At 29.4% G+C, this 19,464-nt stretch overlaps 2 protein-coding genes and 1 non-coding gene across 3 annotated transcripts; 1 reads left to right on the forward strand and 2 right to left on the reverse strand.

The window, feature by feature from the left end:
* Positions 1 to 290: 290 nt before the first annotated feature.
* Positions 291 to 373, forward strand: TRNAL-CAA (transfer RNA leucine (anticodon CAA)). The gene has a single exon. It is a non-coding gene; the product is annotated as a tRNA-Leu (tRNA).
* Positions 374 to 16,715: 16,342 nt separating this feature from the next.
* Positions 16,716 to 17,717, reverse strand: LOC114745611 (uncharacterized protein At2g29880-like). Its single transcript, XM_028933769.1, has 3 exons — positions 17,637 to 17,717; positions 17,373 to 17,567; positions 16,716 to 17,285 (listed from the first exon to the last, which is right to left on the reverse strand). The coding sequence occupies exons 1-3, from the start codon at positions 17,715 to 17,717 to the stop codon at positions 16,716 to 16,718; spliced, it is 846 nt and encodes a 281-aa protein (XP_028789602.1).
* A 225-nt stretch (positions 17,718 to 17,942) lies between these two features.
* On the reverse strand, positions 17,943 to 19,075 carry LOC114745612 (protein ALP1-like). Its single transcript, XM_028933770.1, has 3 exons — positions 18,858 to 19,075; positions 18,542 to 18,770; positions 17,943 to 18,397 (listed from the first exon to the last, which is right to left on the reverse strand). Exons 1-3 carry the CDS (start codon positions 19,071 to 19,073, stop codon positions 17,943 to 17,945), a joined length of 900 nt encoding a protein of 299 aa, XP_028789603.1. The 5' UTR covers positions 19,074 to 19,075.
* Positions 19,076 to 19,464: the final 389 nt, after the last annotated feature.

Genomic DNA, 19,464 nt, shown 5'->3' on the forward strand with positions numbered 1-19,464 from the left:
TCAAAATAATCATTAAATAATGATAGTTCTAACTAACACACTTGAATAGTAAAGATATTTTAAGAAAGACTGTTGGTAGTATGTTATACTTTAGGAAAGACTATTTATTACCAAACTAAATTAAATTATTTTTTAAAATCTTTTTAAATTAGTTAATTAGCTCTTATAATTAAGATTGAAGGTAGTATGTTACTAATATGAACCATGAATTCCGGTCAAAAAAAAATCGTGCGTTTAAATTTACCAATGCTATATAAAACATAAAATACCTTCTCCATACCCCACATCAGGTCAGGATGGCCGAGTGGTCTAAGGCGCCAGACTCAAGTTCTGGTCTTTGGAGAGGGCGTGGGTTCAAATCCCACTTCTGACAGTTTTGCCATTTCTTCCACGCATTTTGCAACATTCAAGGCCCAAGTACAAATCAAAATAGATCCATTTTGGTAGTCCGCCAGCATTAGGGGCCCATGATGAATCCTTGCCTTCAATGCTAAGGAGATAAGGGAATGAGATGTTGAAATCAAAAAAACATCCCATTACCAAAAAGATGGCTATAGTAAAAATAAGAAAAAAATTGTTTAGCATCCAATGATATCTTGAATGAAATTACACTTTCAATTAAGCTTGTACTCTCCATTTTTCATTTAATTAATAATTAGGTTTAGGACTAGCTCAAAGCCTGGCTATTCGGGAGAATCTTAAAATTACAATATTTTAATTTAAGTATCTAACATTTCAAGATAACATAAAAGAGAGTAAATCCAATTTAGGATTTTGAAATTCAAGACCTTTTGTTTTTTTAAAAAAAAAAAATTTGAACCCCTCACTAGTAATTGTTTAGTATCCAATGATATCTTGAATGAAATTACGATTTCAATGAAACTTTTACTTTCCATTTTTCGTTTAATTAATTAGGTTTAGGACTAGGCTCGAAAAGTGGCTATTTGGGAGAATCTTAAAATTATAATATTTTAATTCAAATACTTAACACTTTAAAATAACATAAAAGAAAGTAAATCCAACTTAGAATTTTGGAATTCATGACCTTTTATTTTTTTTAAAATTTTGAACCCCTCGCTAGTGGCATTTTTTCCAAAATTTTCTTTTAAAATTGAAATATTGTAATTTCAAGATTCTTTGTCGGGAAATTTTTTCTAATTCTTTTAAAAGTGTGGTTATATATAATTGTCCCTTTTCAAAATTTAAAACAAAAATCATATAAAATATAAGGTAGAGATAGTTTGTATTGAATTTTGGACAAACTTCATGCATAAAAAACTTTAGAAGTCCTAGATTCATTTGTAGTATGTCGGCTACATTTCTCCTACTCGATTTTTCAATGCAACCTAAAAATGAGAAAAATTCTTGCAAGATTGACGTGCTTGAATATTTAAATATGAGAAACTGCTGGTTTTAATGTTTATCTGAGAAGTTATACTCATCTGATACTGATATAAGACCTATTTAACTATTTTAATTAAATTAAAAAATTAATTAAATGAGGTAATAATCATAAATATGATATATATTTTCCAAATACCCTCAGTAAAATTTCTTTGAAAAACTGACATTTCAAAAAATGTTTTAAATTATTTTATTAAAAATATCAAATGGTAGAATTGATGTATATATGGAATTAATGAGTAATAAGTACTCCCTCACTTTATAAAATATATAGGTGTATTATCAAAGAGTAATAAGTATATTATGGTATTTAATTATTTAATAGGGGTAATTTAGAAAAGAATTGATAAATATAAGAAACAAGAGATCAACCTTCTAATTAATTAGATCTTATATTAAAAACCGAAGAAGTATATTTTTGGAGTCTAGTATTCATTTAAGAAAATATATCATGTTCAATCCTTAATATAAGATCTGGTTGAAACTAGAATCTCAATCTATTTTGTCTCCCAAATTTACAATGCATTCTCTAAAGTATCCATATTACACAGATTAAGGGAGTTTTTATCTAAGGGTAATCATGATTAAAAGGATACTTTATGAAAATCAACTCATATTTATTATAAATAACTAATTTAACTAATTTCATTAATTTATTTAAATTAGTTAACTAATTTCTATATTAAAGACTGGAGCTTATATCACATCACACAAAACTGATTAAGCATAATAATTCTCAAAAACACTCTTAGACTAAGTTTTAATCAACATATTCCTCCGGTCCTTAATATAAGACCCAATTATTGAGTTGGTTTTAGTCCTAAATATAAGATCCATTTCTTATATTTTTTTAATTTTCTCTAAATTACCCCATGGATACTCTTTCAACTATAATCAAGTAGAAAAGGGAGAGAGGGTATTAAGAAAAATGATTATGGTATTTTAGAAAAAATGCATCACATTTCTTATAATTAACTAATTTATCTAACTTCCTTAATCTAATCAAATTAGTTAAATAGGTCTTATATTAAGAATGGAGGAGTAACTCACAAAATATGAAACAACAACCCCAGCCTGAAATATTCAAGAGATTAACTACCTTGCCTACCCTTAGATATACTTTCTCAACCAAGTACTTCAGTTTTATCTCTTTCAGAACCTCATATCAATCAATAGATCAATATAAATAACCAAAATCATATTATTTATCAGTAACGAATAATCAACTTATCTTAAATTCTATCAAAAATACACGAGTCCATTCCAATTTAAAACTGAAGTTAAAGAATCCATTCACACCTGACTTAATTGAAACCGCCCCGCCGCGCAACGCCAAAGCTGGGGAATGTGCGTTTGAAGAACCTCCTTACCTCTCCTTGCCACAGTCATTTCTGTAGTCAAGGAAACACATCCAATTAAAATTTCCTTCCACATATAGAAAATTAGGGTTTGATTTCACATGTGAAGGAGAAGGACTACATGAAACGTAAGGCAGCAAGGGAAGAAAAGATATTGATGAATGTGGGAAAGAGAGGTAAAGAGGATCTTCACAATACACAGAAACTATGAAATAGAGAGAGAGAGAGAGAGAGAGAGAGAGAGAGAGAGAAGAGCATTCACAATCACAGATTAGTGTTTATTATACAGAAAAGAAGAATGAATTGTGCAAGAAGAAGAGACAACGGGATGTTTGGTGTATGGCAAAACAATGACCAACGATGTCGACATTATAGAGTAATCTTGAGATCTGTCCTTGGTCCCCACCTAAAAAAAAATCGTGAAAAATAGTTTAATTTCTATAAAAAAAATGTTTTCAATTATCATCAGGTGTTTTGGTTGCTATATAAAAATATCTAACCAGAAAAAAAGAAGTGTATTTTAATCTTCAAACTTGTTTAATCTCTTAATTTTACAAAGTATTTTTTCCAGTTATTGAACTTTAATATTGTTAATGTCAAATTATTTTGTCATGTCATCACTTATTAAGTGTTTGAGAATGTTTAATGTTGTCAACATCTAAAATTTTAACGTCTCAATTTTTGGTCAACTACGTTAGGATTAGACGATATAAAACATTCATTTATCCTACTAAAGTAATCGTAATAAAAATCATTTTAAAAACCAGAAAAATTGATTTAGCAAAAAGTAAATACTCTAATTTTCGATTTTAATTTTTACAAAATCACACTTCACATCTTTACCCTCATTTAAGTAAAATAGAGAATAAATCAGGCTAAGGTTGAGTAATAGTGTCCTTTCCCTATTTCACGTTTGCTTCTTTGTTTATTTGTACTTTTTATCAAGCATTGCGTTATTTACTTATTTATCTTAGTACTCCTCTGATCTTTAATATAGGACCTAATTGTTGAATTGATTTTGGTCCTAAATATAATACTTATTTTTCGTATTTATCAATTTTCTCTAAATTACCCCTATGAATATTCCCTCAACCATAATCAAGTAGAAGAGGAAGAGGGGTATTAAAAAAAATGATTATAGTATTTTAAAAAAAACATGTTATATTTCTTATAATTAACTAACTTGCCTAACTTTTTTAATCTAATCAAATTAATTAAATAGATCTTATATTAAGGACCGGAGGAGTATAATTTTATATTTATTGTGAAGGCACATTGTTCAATTGAAATACTGAAATAAAAAATAATATTTTTTGATTGAAAATTGAAAAATAATTTTCTTTACATTTTTATTTTAACACCAAAATCAAAAGGTTAAAAGTGGTTACTACAGTCTACAGTAGTCACATAACATATTAAATTATATTTAAAAATTAATAAAAAATAATAAAGGCATATTAGAAAAAGTGATAAGGATTTATCCTTTCTGGTAATTGCAAATCTAAAAATGAAAATGATAAAAAAAAAAATAGTCTAACAAAATCAGTTCTGTCAAGATCACTTTTTAATATTTAAAAAAAAAAAAAGTTTCCAACAGAAATATCTGTTCGACGAGACTCACTAAATTTTGATCAAAATCAATCTTAAAAATTACACTCATTCAACATGTTTTTTGTTCAACTCCAATTCAAATACATAATCATGCTAACATAAATATGGAGCAAATAAACTTAATGCTCATTTGTTTCAGCTTTTCCCACTAAAAATGAGCTCTTTGTGGGAAAAGAAATACTTTTGAGAACTTTTACATATATCTTTTTGAACTTTTACAAACTAGTATTTGTAACTTATTTTTCAGAGAATTTTTATCATCATCTTAATTTACATTAATTTACTCTTTCTAGACCTAATTTTCATTGTTTCATCTAACTATTGTGTATGTGCATGCAGGGAATATGAATGAACGACACTTTTGGCTGACAAAAGTTTGTAGTTACAAAACTCCACTCGTTCCAAATGTTTTTAAATTATCACTTTGCTGCCCCATTGATTTGCACGTACTTTTCGTGTATCGAAAAATTTTAAAAATCTGTAATGTTTCCACTGATTTAAACCTGCTTTCTTTCTTTTTATCCTATTAATTGAATTGAGAAAACTGTGTCCTTATCACTTTGGTATAAACGGAAGTTACATTAAAATAATTGAATAAAATATAAAAATAATCTCTACCTCTTTGAGATCTTATCCACAACAGTATTCAAATCCAAAACATGTCCAAAAGCCAAACACAAAAAAACTGATACAATGTATTCTATCCCTTTCAAGTAAAGGCAAAATGATATTAAGCAAATAAATGGGTATAAAGAGTTATAATATTAGAAGTTTGGGACAAAATACAGAGTTAAAAATAGAAGACGAAAAGAGTAGCTAATAGATTTGAAAGAAACAAAAGTAAAGAAAGAACAAAGATGATTTATGTCTTCCGTAACGTAACTGCAAGAGCCGCCAACTATTGATAAAGGTTTGGTATTTTCTTCTAGTAAACACAAGCTGAAGTTTCAGATTTTTCTCTCGATGAATTTGACGTTGATGTATTGTCCACATTAAAGCTAACTAAAGACAAAGGAATATGAAAAGCCTTGGGATGGAGGATTTTCTTCAGCAAATAAGGACTTGGGCTGCTTGACCGTACTTAAGGAATAAAATAAGACATTTAATCTTATCATTTCACTTCCTCTTGGCTAGAAAGATCGACTGGTCTATTAGAGGAATCTCCGGATCACCCTAAATGCCTGAGGTACCAACTAAAGATACTGGTAAATTAATTGATGACTGAAAAGCTAGTTGTAAAAATCTTAGTTTTTCCTGAATTTCTTACGCCAGCATCTTAGGACAGAAGGCCGTATCTTCATGCATAATTAAGTATAATGATTCTATTGATGCCCTACAACCTACTACGCTAAAGACTTGATTTTTGTAAACAGTTAAAAAAACAATGAAATAATACAATGTTAAAAGTGTTTACCAAAATACTAAGATGTTTAAAGTATTTATCAAAATGTTATATTTGAACCTGTTTTTGTAAGAATAAGTTAAGAATTATATACAAGTCGTTCTTTTCAAACAGCTTGTGATATGAATGTGATGAAAGTGAAACCGTTTTTGCAAAGAATGAGTTTAGTTTGACACAACAATTATGTTTTTCAAATTAAAAAATAAATTGTTCACGCAAAAAATGATGACTTTTGTTTCTTTTTGAAATAGTTTTTTGCATGAATACAGCCGAATCCTCCTTTGGCTTCCTATTACTCCAGAACTTGATTTGTCATGACAACTTTCCATCCTTGTGCCAGCCCGTGAAGCCACTTTTATATATTTTGCATGCTAAAGCTTGCTTTCTCACTTCAATCTTTCCGATTTCACTCTTCTTGTTGCTCTCAAGTTTCATTACTTGTTCTATCTTCTTCCATTCTTTTGCTTTAATATTTCTTCATCCTTGGTTCCAAATGTTTGACTCATTTTTTTACTTTTTTACCATGCTATTTGTGGGTATGCTATTTCTTTTTTCTATTTTTTAATTTATCACTGTTATAGTCATCAATTTGATTTTTCATCTTATTGATTATCATTTTATTATTCTAATCTTCAAGTGGGTGAGTGATGAGTTTAACAATTCGAAATATCTGTACTTTTTCTAGACTAGTGTCTCTTATTTTGACAGCAAGATTATCCTTTACTATATTGCAAGACTATCTTGTACTATATTGTTTCTTTATTTTAAGATCTCAAGATTTTGATTTGAGCTCTATTCTTTTTTAAATATATGATTTTTTTTCGTAATAAAAGTATATGACTACTTCTGCAATAGAACTTGTCTCATGTTATTTGGAAGTAACTTTTATCCACCTTTTGCTTTGGTTATAAAGTTGGTAAAATGTGTAGAATATCTCATACGCAAGAAAGTGAGCTGCAGAAATCAAGTGAACTATTGGTTCCGCATTATTTTTGAAGGTAGAAATAGGACGTAAATAATGTAAAAACCAAATGAAAATGACGGATCGTCATAAAATGGTTTCAGCTTTATTTTTTGCTTTTTTTTTCTCTCCATATTATTCGCTATTTTTTTTTCAATTTTCATGCTTTTTAAAAACTGAACAATTTTTAGGGATATTAAAATAAATAATAAAAGATAAAATTATTAAAATTAAAGCAATGGAAAATTTTGAATTAAAAATAAATCTGAATGATGTTATTTATTTAATGATTTTAAAGAAAATTGAAATTAATGAAAATATTAACAGAGATATATATAATTTTTAATTGTATATATTCAAATCAATTAAATATGTTTATTTAATTTAAGTATATCTATTAAATATATAAATAGTAAAAATATAAAGAAAGAGATATTGGGGGAAAAAACAAAGGGAATTCAATTGGAAACAAGAAATGCAAAAAAATCATATCTAATTGAGATGCGGTTAAAGGGAATATAGTGAATCTGCTTAGGAGCAATTTATATATTATCAATAACTTATAAATGACAATATAAATCAAAGAATATAGGTAGAAAAATGAAATACGTATTTTCTTAAACAAAAATAAATAAATAGTTGAATTTAATTATGAATATTTTTCTGTCTTACTAAGATTGCAGCGACATCATTGTGTTGATAATAAATATGTTTTCATTATAAGACTGTTATTTAAAAATATAACAATACAGTGGAGTTAATTTATTTGCATAATTTATTTTTTATTAATACTTACAATGCAACATATAGGAAGTAAAATCCATCATAAAAAGGAGTTCATGCGTATATCTCTGTGAATGGATGAATTTTTAATGGCGCTGCAATTTAACATTTGAGCATAATAATATAAAAGTAATCAAAGTTGACCAAAACATTACCTTAAGCAAAATGAAGCAAGTTATTAGACAAGAAATGCTACTTCCTCCCAATCAAAATGTGACAATTCTAGTATATCAATATCCTACATGCATAACTTCATCATAATAACAAACATGCAATTTGAAAAATGATGCAAATATAAAACAAATGTGGTAAGTAACCAAAAGATTTTCAACTCAAGTGACACATGGAGAGTTGCATGCTAACATATGTGATTTACCAAATGATGCTCTTGTTGAATCACAACTTCACAAGCAATGAATGATTATGTAGGAAATACACTCCTAGCATCAAGTAGCAATGAGATGAATATTGTGGAACAAGGATCCCTATTTAGCAATAACATAGAAAAAGTTCACCCATTTGAATCTCCCCAAGATGGTGGCAATAGTGGACTATCATGTTCTCTTTCTCAAATAGAAGAGTTCGTGCATGAATTTGATGATAAAGATGAATATGTTTTTTATTAGTTGGAAAATTTAGTTCAAGATCAATAGTTTTGGCTCATCTAAACAGAGAATTATGTAATGCTACTAATCTTATTGAGGATAAGATTGGATGATACTTATCATTACAACATCTGTGGGCTTATAGGATTGCTTCCCAATGCTATGACCATAACAACTTGTGTATCGAGGTCCACATTTTGGTATTTACCCTCTCTTACTTTTATTAAGTTTTAGGTATGCTAAATTCAATTAACTCACGAAACTATTTGATGTATATACACTTATATTATTAAAATTATACAAACAATTTTTAACATTCGTAATAACTAATGGAAAAATGGGAGACAAAACCTTCCATATATCCAATTGATTTGACAATCATATAAATCTCTTGCAATGTGCCAATTGATTTCAGAATATTGCTTGGCAACACTTGAAATCTGTCCTGCTTTAGTTCTTCTTATATATTTTAATATTGAGTAAAATACTCTGACCACCCTTCTGTTTTATCTTAATTACACAGACCTCCCTTCTATTTTGATAACATACATTTTAATCCAAACCATTAACACCATTAACGAATATTCAGAAAAGATTCTTTACGTACATTTTTTAATTAAAAAAATATTAGAATAAACCTTGTTTCCTACTTTACCCCTCATTATATTAAGTCTGTAGTTTATCTTTTAATATTAATATTTATTAATAATCTATTTAATATTTTTACTAAATTTAATAAATTAAGACATAACTTTATAATTTTATTAAAAATACATATATACAATTACAAAACATTTTTTACTAGTATATATTTAAAACATTTCATCACAAGTAAGTTTAAATAAATAAACAAGATTTATTGTAAAATAAAAATTTGTATTTATAAAATTTATAATATGGTAGTTAATTCAATAGTATAACAAAAAATATTAAAATATTTATTAAAATTATTTTTTTAATTTCAAATAAAGATGTATGATATGTCATTAAATGATAATTATTAGTAATATTTATATTAAGAAGGGGGTAATTTGGTCAAAATAATGGATCAATCTTATGATTTAATGGTCAATTAACGAATAGGTGGATGAGAGTTGAATCTCTAAACTAGAAAGGAGGTTTGTGCAATATATATTTTGATTTTAAGGAAGGTCCATATATGTTTCCAAAATAAAAGAGAAGTCTTTGTAACTTAGGTTAAATAGAGGGGAGGTTGATGTATTTTACTCTTTAATATTATAGAATGAAATCACCCTAAATACATATTAAGGCAATTTAGTTGTCAGCAACCAATTCAAGTCATACCTGATCATTTGGGAAATTATCACATAATGCAATTATAAGGTAGAACAACTACATATTAGATTAACCAATACTCAAATTTTATTCAAACATGGAATGGATGGCCACATGCAATTATTAATGCTCTTGCGGCACTTGATGACCTTAATTGCGAACATCTCAACATCTTAGTACATACAATGATATTAAAGACATATGAGACTATGGATCTAATATATTAGTGGTCATATAGGTTGCACTATAATAACAAATAATAGGAAATTCTTATTATGTGATGTGCACAATATAATTTTAACACAAGATTCCCAACACGAATATGGGGTTTTCTGGGTTTAGCAAAAGCATTTGTTCGTAAATCGAGATAAATTTCTCTACATATTTACTTTATATACTGTAAAAGCGTTTTTAAAACCATAGTTTTGACTCTATCCAAACACCCCCTAAATTTTAATTATGCAATGCAACTGTAATCATGCGCAGAGAAAACCTCTTGTGCTATATAAATTTGGCTCATACGAAAGTCCATAAAAAGATGCATTAAATATTTTCATACATATAGGGTACAACAGATATCTAGTACATTATTAGTGGTACATGCCTATCTCCAAAAATCCAAACCCCAAAATTACATTAATAATGTCACACCTGTGGGGTATGTCCATTATCAATGCAATATGATCCCAAGTGTAACAAATTATAACATTTGTATCATCTCTAGGACAAACTAAAGTAATTTCAATCTCTAGGTTCTATCAGGAACTAGTGAAAATGTCTGGACTTAAATTAAGCTTTTATGAGGTGTCCAGGGGCAAAATAATAGTTTTGGGGTAGATTTATGCTAGAAATATAATTGGGAAAATTACACTCAGGTCCCATAGAGTACAATTAATATAAAAAAGGTCCCACGAAATCGGGAAATGATTCTGAAGTCCCCAGGGACCTGTGTGTAATTAATTCTAATTGTGAAATTACCTACTTACCCTTGTTAATTTTATTGCAACAATTCGTTTACAATCTCAACAGTGGCTGTTAACAACCCAAGAAGACATGATTGACAACCTCGGCAGTACTCATGACAACTCACTTTGTGGAATGCCAGGGGCGTTGTTGAGGTTGTTAACCACCTCTTCTCGAGTTGTTAACAGCCACTGTTGATGTTGTAAATAGGTTCTAATTTTATTTACAATCTCAACAATGCTGTTAACAACCCGAGAAGACGTGATTGACAACCTCGGCAGTGCTCATAACAACTCACTCTGTGGAATACCAGGGACGTTGTTGAGGTTGTTAACCACCTCTTCTCGGGTTGTTAACAGCCACTGTTAAGGTTGTAAATAGGTTCAAATTAACAGGGGTAACTACGTAATTTCACAATTAGAATTAATTACACACAGGTCCCTGAGGACTTCAGAATCATTTCGTGATTTCGAGGGACCTTTTTTATATTAATTGTGTTCTGTGGGACCTGAGTGTAATTTTCCCAATATAATTTTGCAGCTATAGGGCTAAAAGAAGATTTCATAGATTTCCTAGGGTCAAGAATAATTTCCAAAAACATTCGGGCTAAAATAAAATAATTCTTCTTTTGATGACGTAAGAAATAAATTGGGAGAATTAAAGAGTGTGACCAATAGGGAGTAATATTTATAAGAGATGATAATAAAAATTAAAATTATTTAAAAGGACTAAATATGCCAATATAAATCTAAAAATACCATATTGTTCTTATCCAAATCTCCTATATTTTTTTACTATATTTCCTCGTGCATTTCATTTTGTAAAACTAATACGAATTAATGAAATTTTTTTACTATATTTCCTCGTGCATTTCATTTTGTAAAACTAATACGAATTAATAAAATTTACTAAATTAAACTTGATTTCCTTCAAAACTTACAACCTGCGTGAAAAATTAATTAAGAAAATATACAAACATTATTCAGCCAAGTAAAAGTTAAAGTTTATTTTCTAAATAAAAAATAAATTTTTTTATAACCATCACAAATTTTAGTTAAAAATAAAATTTATTATATAATTTATTATATACGTAATTTTAAAAAATTTAAAAATTTTGTATAATTTATTTTTTATATTTTATAAGAAATTTATATTAGATTTAGAAATTAAAAACTCATACAATAGTACGAAATTTAAAGAATTCAGATAATCTTTTATAATTTTATACAAAATATGTAACCATGATTGCCTTTATTAGACAATACTTAATCATAATCCGAAAAATATTCTCAATACAAAATTTCAATAAATCATATATTAAATCACAATACAAAAAAATGATAATAAGGTTTTTCTTTTCTTTTTGTTTTTTGGGGAAAATGATGATTTTGTATTATCTTAATCTACTAATTAATAAAGTATTAGGTAGAAATTTTAACATATTTAAAATTTTTTTATTTTAAAAAAATTATTTTTTAGCGATATATCCTCTTGTTGTAATTCGTTCGAGTGAAATACAATTTCTTTTATATATGTGTTTCTATGTGTGTACCATATAATTAGGTGGCTTTTGTTAAATGGTTTTGAGGAGGGGTCTTATAAAATTATAATAATTATCTGAATTCTTTAAATTTCTTATCATTACATGAATTTGTTATTTTAAATCTGATATAAGTTTCTTATAAAATAAAAAATTAATTATACAAATTTTATTTTTTATATAATAATATAAATTTTAATAACATTATATAAATTTTATTTTAAATTAAAATCTGGGATAGTTTTGAAAATAAAAATTTACTTTTTATAAAGAAAATTAATTTTCACATCACTGGACAATGTTTGCATTTTTTTTAATTAATTTTTGCACAGTTTGTAAGCTTTAAGAAAAGTCAAGTTTAATTTTGTAAAATTTAATAATTAATATTAGTTTTAAAAATAAAATGTAGGAGGGAATATTAGAGAAATAGAAGGTTTGGAGAGGGACAATATGGTATTTTTAGATTTATATTGGAATATTTGGTCCTTTTAAATAATTTTAATTTTTATGATCCTCTCTCATAAATATTACTCTTTATTAGTCCTTCTCTCTTATTCTCCCAAAAAAATAATTCTAGGAGATCATTGCAATTGCTGAAAGTAAGTGTTTTTTTTTTTGTTGAAAAAATTAATTTGAAAGTCCTTGTAATTTTGTTCAATTTTAAATCAGGTCTCTATAATTTTTTTTTTCTTTTTATTAGCTCCTTTAACTTTTTACAGCAATATTCCTTAGTCCTTACTGTTAGATTTGATTAACAATGTTAAAAATTTCCACTAGCCAAACATGTTTGATGAAGCTCTTTTCTTCACAATCATTCTTACGATCCCCTTCCAACCTCTACATAAAAACCTTTCCTTCCTCGCTTGCAAAGTTAGGGACCCTCTCTGACTTTTTTTCTGGCTAAAATATAATGATGGATGGAGTTTAGAAGACTTTAGAGGATGTCACTTTTACATGCTTTTGTTTTTCAATACTGGTTTATTGCTTTTGTTTTTCTATCAAGTAAAAATCTTTTGATACTCTATCCTGTGCACAAAAAATATTCACACAAACCTCCCCACTTGTTAGCTACAGCCAACAAACTAAACCAAATCTGTTTACAACGATGATTACTCACTCTCTCTCTCTCTCTATTCGTGTGTGTGTAATATTAGTGAGGTCAAAAGAACTGTACCCTATCAAATTTGTGGCTTGCTAATTACATCTATTCACTTGTAGTTACTCACTCATCACTCTTTAAGTGAGAACTCTTAGTGTTCCATTGAAGTTTTAAGGGCCTTTGTTTTTTGTGTTTGAAACAGAGCGAGACATAGCCTTTTACTTAACAAAAGTGCTAATCACTCCAAGTACTAAAAGGATGGTTACAGTTATGCCTAGAGACTGGTCATGGTGGGTTCGGCACTGTCTTCCACTCCTTCCACCCCGTCTCTATTTGCCTGCAAATTCATCGAGGAGCGCCTTCTCATCGATTCCCTCCATCACAACTGCCTCCAAAATGAACTCAAGTACATGGCTCTCTTCCCCATATCCTCATATATTCTTCAAAATTTTTACATCTTCGATAACGGCGATTTCCTCCGGTGTTCTCTAGCTCTGCGAGCTCCTAGATCTCCTTGACCACATCATCGATCGTCCCTTGCTTAAGACTGGAGTCGCTTCCACCATGAAGTAGCTCCTCGAAGCAACTGTGCATTATCATTTGCAAGTCAGGAGTATGGTGTGGAAGGATATGATGTTGGGCACTGAAAAAAGGGGAGAGAAAGAGCGTTCGGTCAGACTTACACTTAACGGGCTAGTGAAAACAGTGTTACTCAGTATTTAACCGCAACGACTGATGTATGGAAAGTAAAAGGATGTAATAAAATGAGGGGGGGATTTAGGGACCTAATTCAAAATTAAGTTAAATTACATGGACCTTTAACTGGCTCATAAATTGTTCTGGGCCCAAACTTAATCAGCCCACAGAGTCGTAAATGACCACACAGTTTCACTATTCGTGTTGTGATTTTATAACCATTTAACCTAGCATTTTTTTCGCAGTACATTGTAGTGATAAAGATTACAAGAGACAGATTTTAAAACGAATGGCAAAGAAATTAACCTAAAACGCAAAAAGATATGGAAAGAAGAAAGTACTACCTTTAATTCTTAATATAAGAGCTAGTTGAAGGTTGAATATGGTTTTAAATATAAGATTCCAATCTTACCAACAAATAATTTTAATTAATCATCCAATGTACATAATTGAAGATGATAGTTTAGAAAGATCAACATACATATGATGAATAGCTAACTTAAATAATTTTATTAATATTCTTAAATTAGTTATATAGCTTTTATATTAAGCAAAGGTAGCATATAACAGCTTTTGTACAAATGATGTTGTTGCGAACATATCAAAAACTATAATGCCTCGTTTGGTAGGATGGAAAAGCTTTTGATAGAAGTGGAAGTAGAAATGGAAGTGGAAGTGGAAGTGGAATTGGGCTGGAAGTGGGCTTTAAAAGTTTGTTTGGTGTGATAGAAATGAATGTGGAATTGATGTAAACTTTTTTATTAAAAAAAAGATAAAATGTGTGAAAGTAACATAAAAAGACTTTCTTGCCCTCATTAAAAAAGTAAAAAAATAAAATAGAATAATGAAATTTCTCTTGCCCTAGTCGCTCATTTTGGCCCAATTATCTCCTTCAACAAATCGCTACGCCTCACGTCCTCTGCCTCGCATTCTTCGATTTCATATTCATATACTCCACAAGGCACTGCAACACCATCAATTTCTCTTCCTCCTTGGCCTTCGTTCCCTCATCTGTGCCAATCTAAATTGAGGATGAAGATTTGCCCCCGTAAGTTTCTGCGATTGAAAACTTCTCTTTTTTTCGGTAGAAGAACTTGTGAGTTTGTATATTGCTTTTTTTATTTTCATCAATATTTATTCATGTTCTGATCTCCTGGGTAAAGGTTCAAGAAAATAATGGTTGGTTAAATGAAAAGGAAGAAATTAAAAAAAAATAATTGTATGGTGTAGTATACGTTGGTACAGAGAGCAGGAGTGTCGAACTATTCTAATAAGTTGAACATATATGACAGTCCATGTTAATCTCAATGATAAATTATGCAGGAGTATTGCTTTTCATGGTTACTATTATTAGTTAAATACTGTTTTAAGATTTAAGATGGTGTTTCTGAAAGTACTTTCTTTCACTATTATATATTAGAAACTGTTTCATATATTAAAATTGGTTTGAAGAGAAATTTTAATTTCTAGAATTGGTTGTTTAGTCTCAAATTGTAGTTATTTAGTGCTGATGGTTGAATATAATTGTTGTGATTAGAAGGACTTAAACTACATATATTTCCCTTTATTACTATTCTGACTTTATTATTATGCAAGGATATGGCAAGAAATCTTCACTTATGGACTCCTAAGGAGGATGAGGTCCTAATTGAATGTTTATTAAAGTTTGTGGAAGAAGAAGGAAGCTTGATGGCTGGAAATGAGTTCAAACCATATTTATTTAAGAAAATAGAAAAATTGATGGAGGATGAGGTTGATGGGTGTGGGATAAAAGCTATGCCTGACATTGTTTCTCGGCTAAACAAACTTAGACAAGATTGGATTATGATATATGAGATGATACATGATACACATAATTTGGGATTTCAGTGGGATGCTGAAGAAAAATGTATCATTGCAGAAGAGAATGTATAGAATGATTATATCAAGGTAAGCCCATAGATAAAATTATTAATAATTTAATGTGAGCAATTTGTAATTACTTGTTTTGATCATTTATATAGGTCCACAAGAAAATTGGGAAGTTACGTGGAAAATCATTCCCTCATTTTGATGCTCTTAACATGGTGTTCAACAATGGCAAGATTGTTGAAGAAGATCCACATATTTATAATGAAGTTGTTAATGAGTTTGAAATGCTTCATGATGAGGTCTTGAAGGTAGAAGGAATAACTGATGAGGAGCGCCAACAAGCTTATGTTAAGTTGGTTAGAGATGATGAGTTACGTGTTATTTTTTCTCATCTTTCACTTGATGCAAAGACAGAGTTGGTGATAAATCTTCTTAAATAGAGAGGTTTATGGGATACAAATTTTTTTTAGGCATATTTATGTTACAGTGTAGCTTTGTCATTTGACTTTAAATTAGATCAGTGTGATTGTTTATAATATATTTTCTTTTCATAATTATACTGCACAAATATTGCACCAACAAATATATCAAAATCAAAATATTAAAAATAGACCACTAATTCAGACAATATATTTATAATGACAATTAAAATATATTACAGCATAAATGGCAATAATATACATATCCCATTATATTTTCTCAACTAATTAAATCATATATTTTCATATTGAATCAAATCAAATGATAAGTCATAAGATCTTTTATAATTAAACAAGCATTAATTATATCTAAATTATTCATACAACAAAACAGAACATTAAAATTAATAATTATATCTAAATTTAGATAATATATTTATAATGACAATCAAATTATATTATAATATAAATTGCCATAATACATATCCCTAATATATATTCTCGTATATATTATAATTTAATTGCAATCTAGTTGATACAATTGAAGTCACTATCTTCCAAAAGAAGATTTGAACATAACCGACCAATTAGCACAAATGGCCATAGTATATATCCCTGCATATACCAAAAAATAGATGGCAGGGCCTTACTTACAAAATATACAAAATACATGGCCAATAATGTGTAATGAAAATATGACCTAAAGCATTGTCACCATCATTTCTAGCTACGCAAGCACCTTACGAACCATTTCTAACTTTGCCTCATATGGAAGGCTTGAGAAGATAGCAAGGGTATTTTCATCCTTGTTAATTTTAAATAATGCATCATATATCTCATGAGAAGATAGCTCCTTCAAATTGCATAACTCATTATAAAGAGAGTCACGTTTTTTATCTAACACAGCAACCCTTGCAAGCGTCTGAACATGAGATCCTAAAGTTGCCGTAGCTTCTTGAATCCTTTGACAAGTAGTAGTCATTATTTTCTCAAGCCCTTCCATGTAAAGGTCATCACGATCACTACTGTTTCTTCTCGTCTTCCTACTTGCAATTGTAGCAGTATTGGCTTCTCCAATTGAAGCAGCAATTGAAGGCTCTGTTTCTTCTCCAAAATCAACATCATCATCAATGTTTTCTGCATCAAGTTGTGGGAAAATTTCACTTTCATCAAGTTGATCACCTTCCAGTCCAGAAATTGACCCTTTTCCAGTAGCTCTATCTTTTCCAAATATTGTGCATAATGCATTAAAATGGGGAAAAGTTTTTCCACGAAGATGTGAAGCTTTTTTGTTGCTCTAGAAATAATAAAAGCAAACAATATATAATAAACTTTCACATTTCATGATTTATAAAAAAAATAAACATTAAGTAATAAAAATTACATTTATGTACTCATCCCACACCACCTTTTCAACTGTAACACAATGATTTTCTGGATCCCATCCAAATCCTGATGTATTAGTTCCATTAACCATGTCATATAGGGCTTGCCAATTCACTTTTAACGTCTTCAACCAAGATCTAATGTGAGGATCAGCCTTAATGCCACATCTAGGAGACTTTTCAGTCAACATTTTCTGCAATTAAGTAAATACTCTTGTCTTAAAACCATTATCAGAAATTAAACAGCCCTGTTCATGAAGAACTAGCAGTGCATCAACAAGCAAGGCATCTTCTTCAGCTGTCCAAACACGTTGCTTTCCTTTGGATGATCCCTCTGCTTCCATTATCTATACAAGAAATTAATAAAACAGTAAAATGACCCATGAAAATTGTTGTTAGTACCATCCTATATAATAGTAAATTCAACTATAAAACAAATATTTTCATTTCACCAATAACACAATACAAACATTAGGCCACTCATAATAGAAAAGTGACATGTAATAAGATAACACAAACACTAATCCACTTATGTAAATAAATTACAGTTCCGCTACATTCATAACTACTCATCTACTATCCCTATGTCTCATGAAGTCAGCAAACATTTCATTGGCTAATGTCTCACGAAAATTGCCCCATGCATTAGATGGCTCAATTGTCAAAATAGGTGGAACATCTGTGTTAGATATATCCATATCCATTTCTTCAAATCCAGCCTCAAGAGGATCTGATCCTTGTTGACGAATCAAATTGTGTAAAAGACAACAAGCTATGACTATTCGACAATGAGTTCGAACAGGGTAAAATGAAGGACTTCTAAGAATAGCCCAACGTAATTTTAACATTCCAAAGCAACGCTCAATGACATTGCGTGTCGACGCATGCCTCAAATTAAAGCATTCACGTGCATTTACAGGATGTCTTCCATCTCTCCATTCACTTAAATGGTATCGTTGACCTCGATAAGGCACAAGGAATCCTTCACAATTTGTATACCCAGCATCTACCAAATAGTATTGTCCTACATGAGGAAAAATTTAAATTATGAGAATGATAAATAATTTTAGAAAGCTATCAACTTACTACAGAAATAATATTTTGGAAGACCTTCAAAACAATACAGATATTAATTTTTCCAAGTATATACAAAAAAAATAACATTTACCTTGAGGCACTTTTAAGTTTCCATTTCTTCTATTAATAGCATCTCTCAAAACTCTCCCATCAGCAGCTGACCCTTCCCAACCAGCGAGAACATATATAAATTGTGCATTAGGGGAGTAAACACCAAGCACATTAGTAGTTATTTCTCCTTTTCTATTCCTATACCTTGCTTTGTCTTTCATAGGGACTTTTACTTTAACATGGGTACCATCAAGGGCACCCAAGCAATTCTGAAATAACATCCAAATAATGATATTAGTACAATTAAATGAATGATAAAATTAATTTACATAATTTTGTAATCAATAACATTATACCTTAAACCACTTCCACTTCTCGTCTATTGAATCCTCGTGAATCAGTTCAGGTTTCTTAAACAGCTCCTTAGCCAATCGCATCATAGCCATTAAGACAATATTAAAGTATCGACTTATAGTTTCACCAGACCTCCCAAAATAAAATTGTACAACTCTATTCTTTACATGATGAGCAAGAATATGGAGAAACATTGCAACTTGCTCATCAACCAACATATTATTAGTTGGTTTTAAACCACCTTTTACATCAAGCATGAGACATAATTTGTCAAAAGTAGCCCTATTCATTCTAATTTAGTGAAAGCAAGTGGTATCACTGTTATACACTAGATTTCGAAGATGAATTCTCCTAGAATAGAAGTCCACAGTGTATTGATGACGAGGAATTCGTCGTCTACGCATAGAAACAGTGATACAGACACTCATAAAACATTGATACATAGCAAATACAACATGCAATCACCAAACCAACAGATGCACAATTAGTTCACTTGTTTCAGGTTCCATGGCTATATAAAAAAACGTAATAACATCTTAGAAAGTTGAGTTACAAGGAGTTACAAAATCCAATTCAATTGAAAGAGTTATAAGGAGTTGCAAAAACTAA

The sequence above is a fragment of the Neltuma alba genome, unplaced genomic scaffold (genome assembly GCF_004799145.2).
Source record: "Neltuma alba isolate B1F8T4 unplaced genomic scaffold, ASM479914v2 tig00004736_pilon, whole genome shotgun sequence".
Taxonomy (NCBI): Eukaryota; Viridiplantae; Streptophyta; class Magnoliopsida; order Fabales; family Fabaceae; genus Neltuma; species Neltuma alba.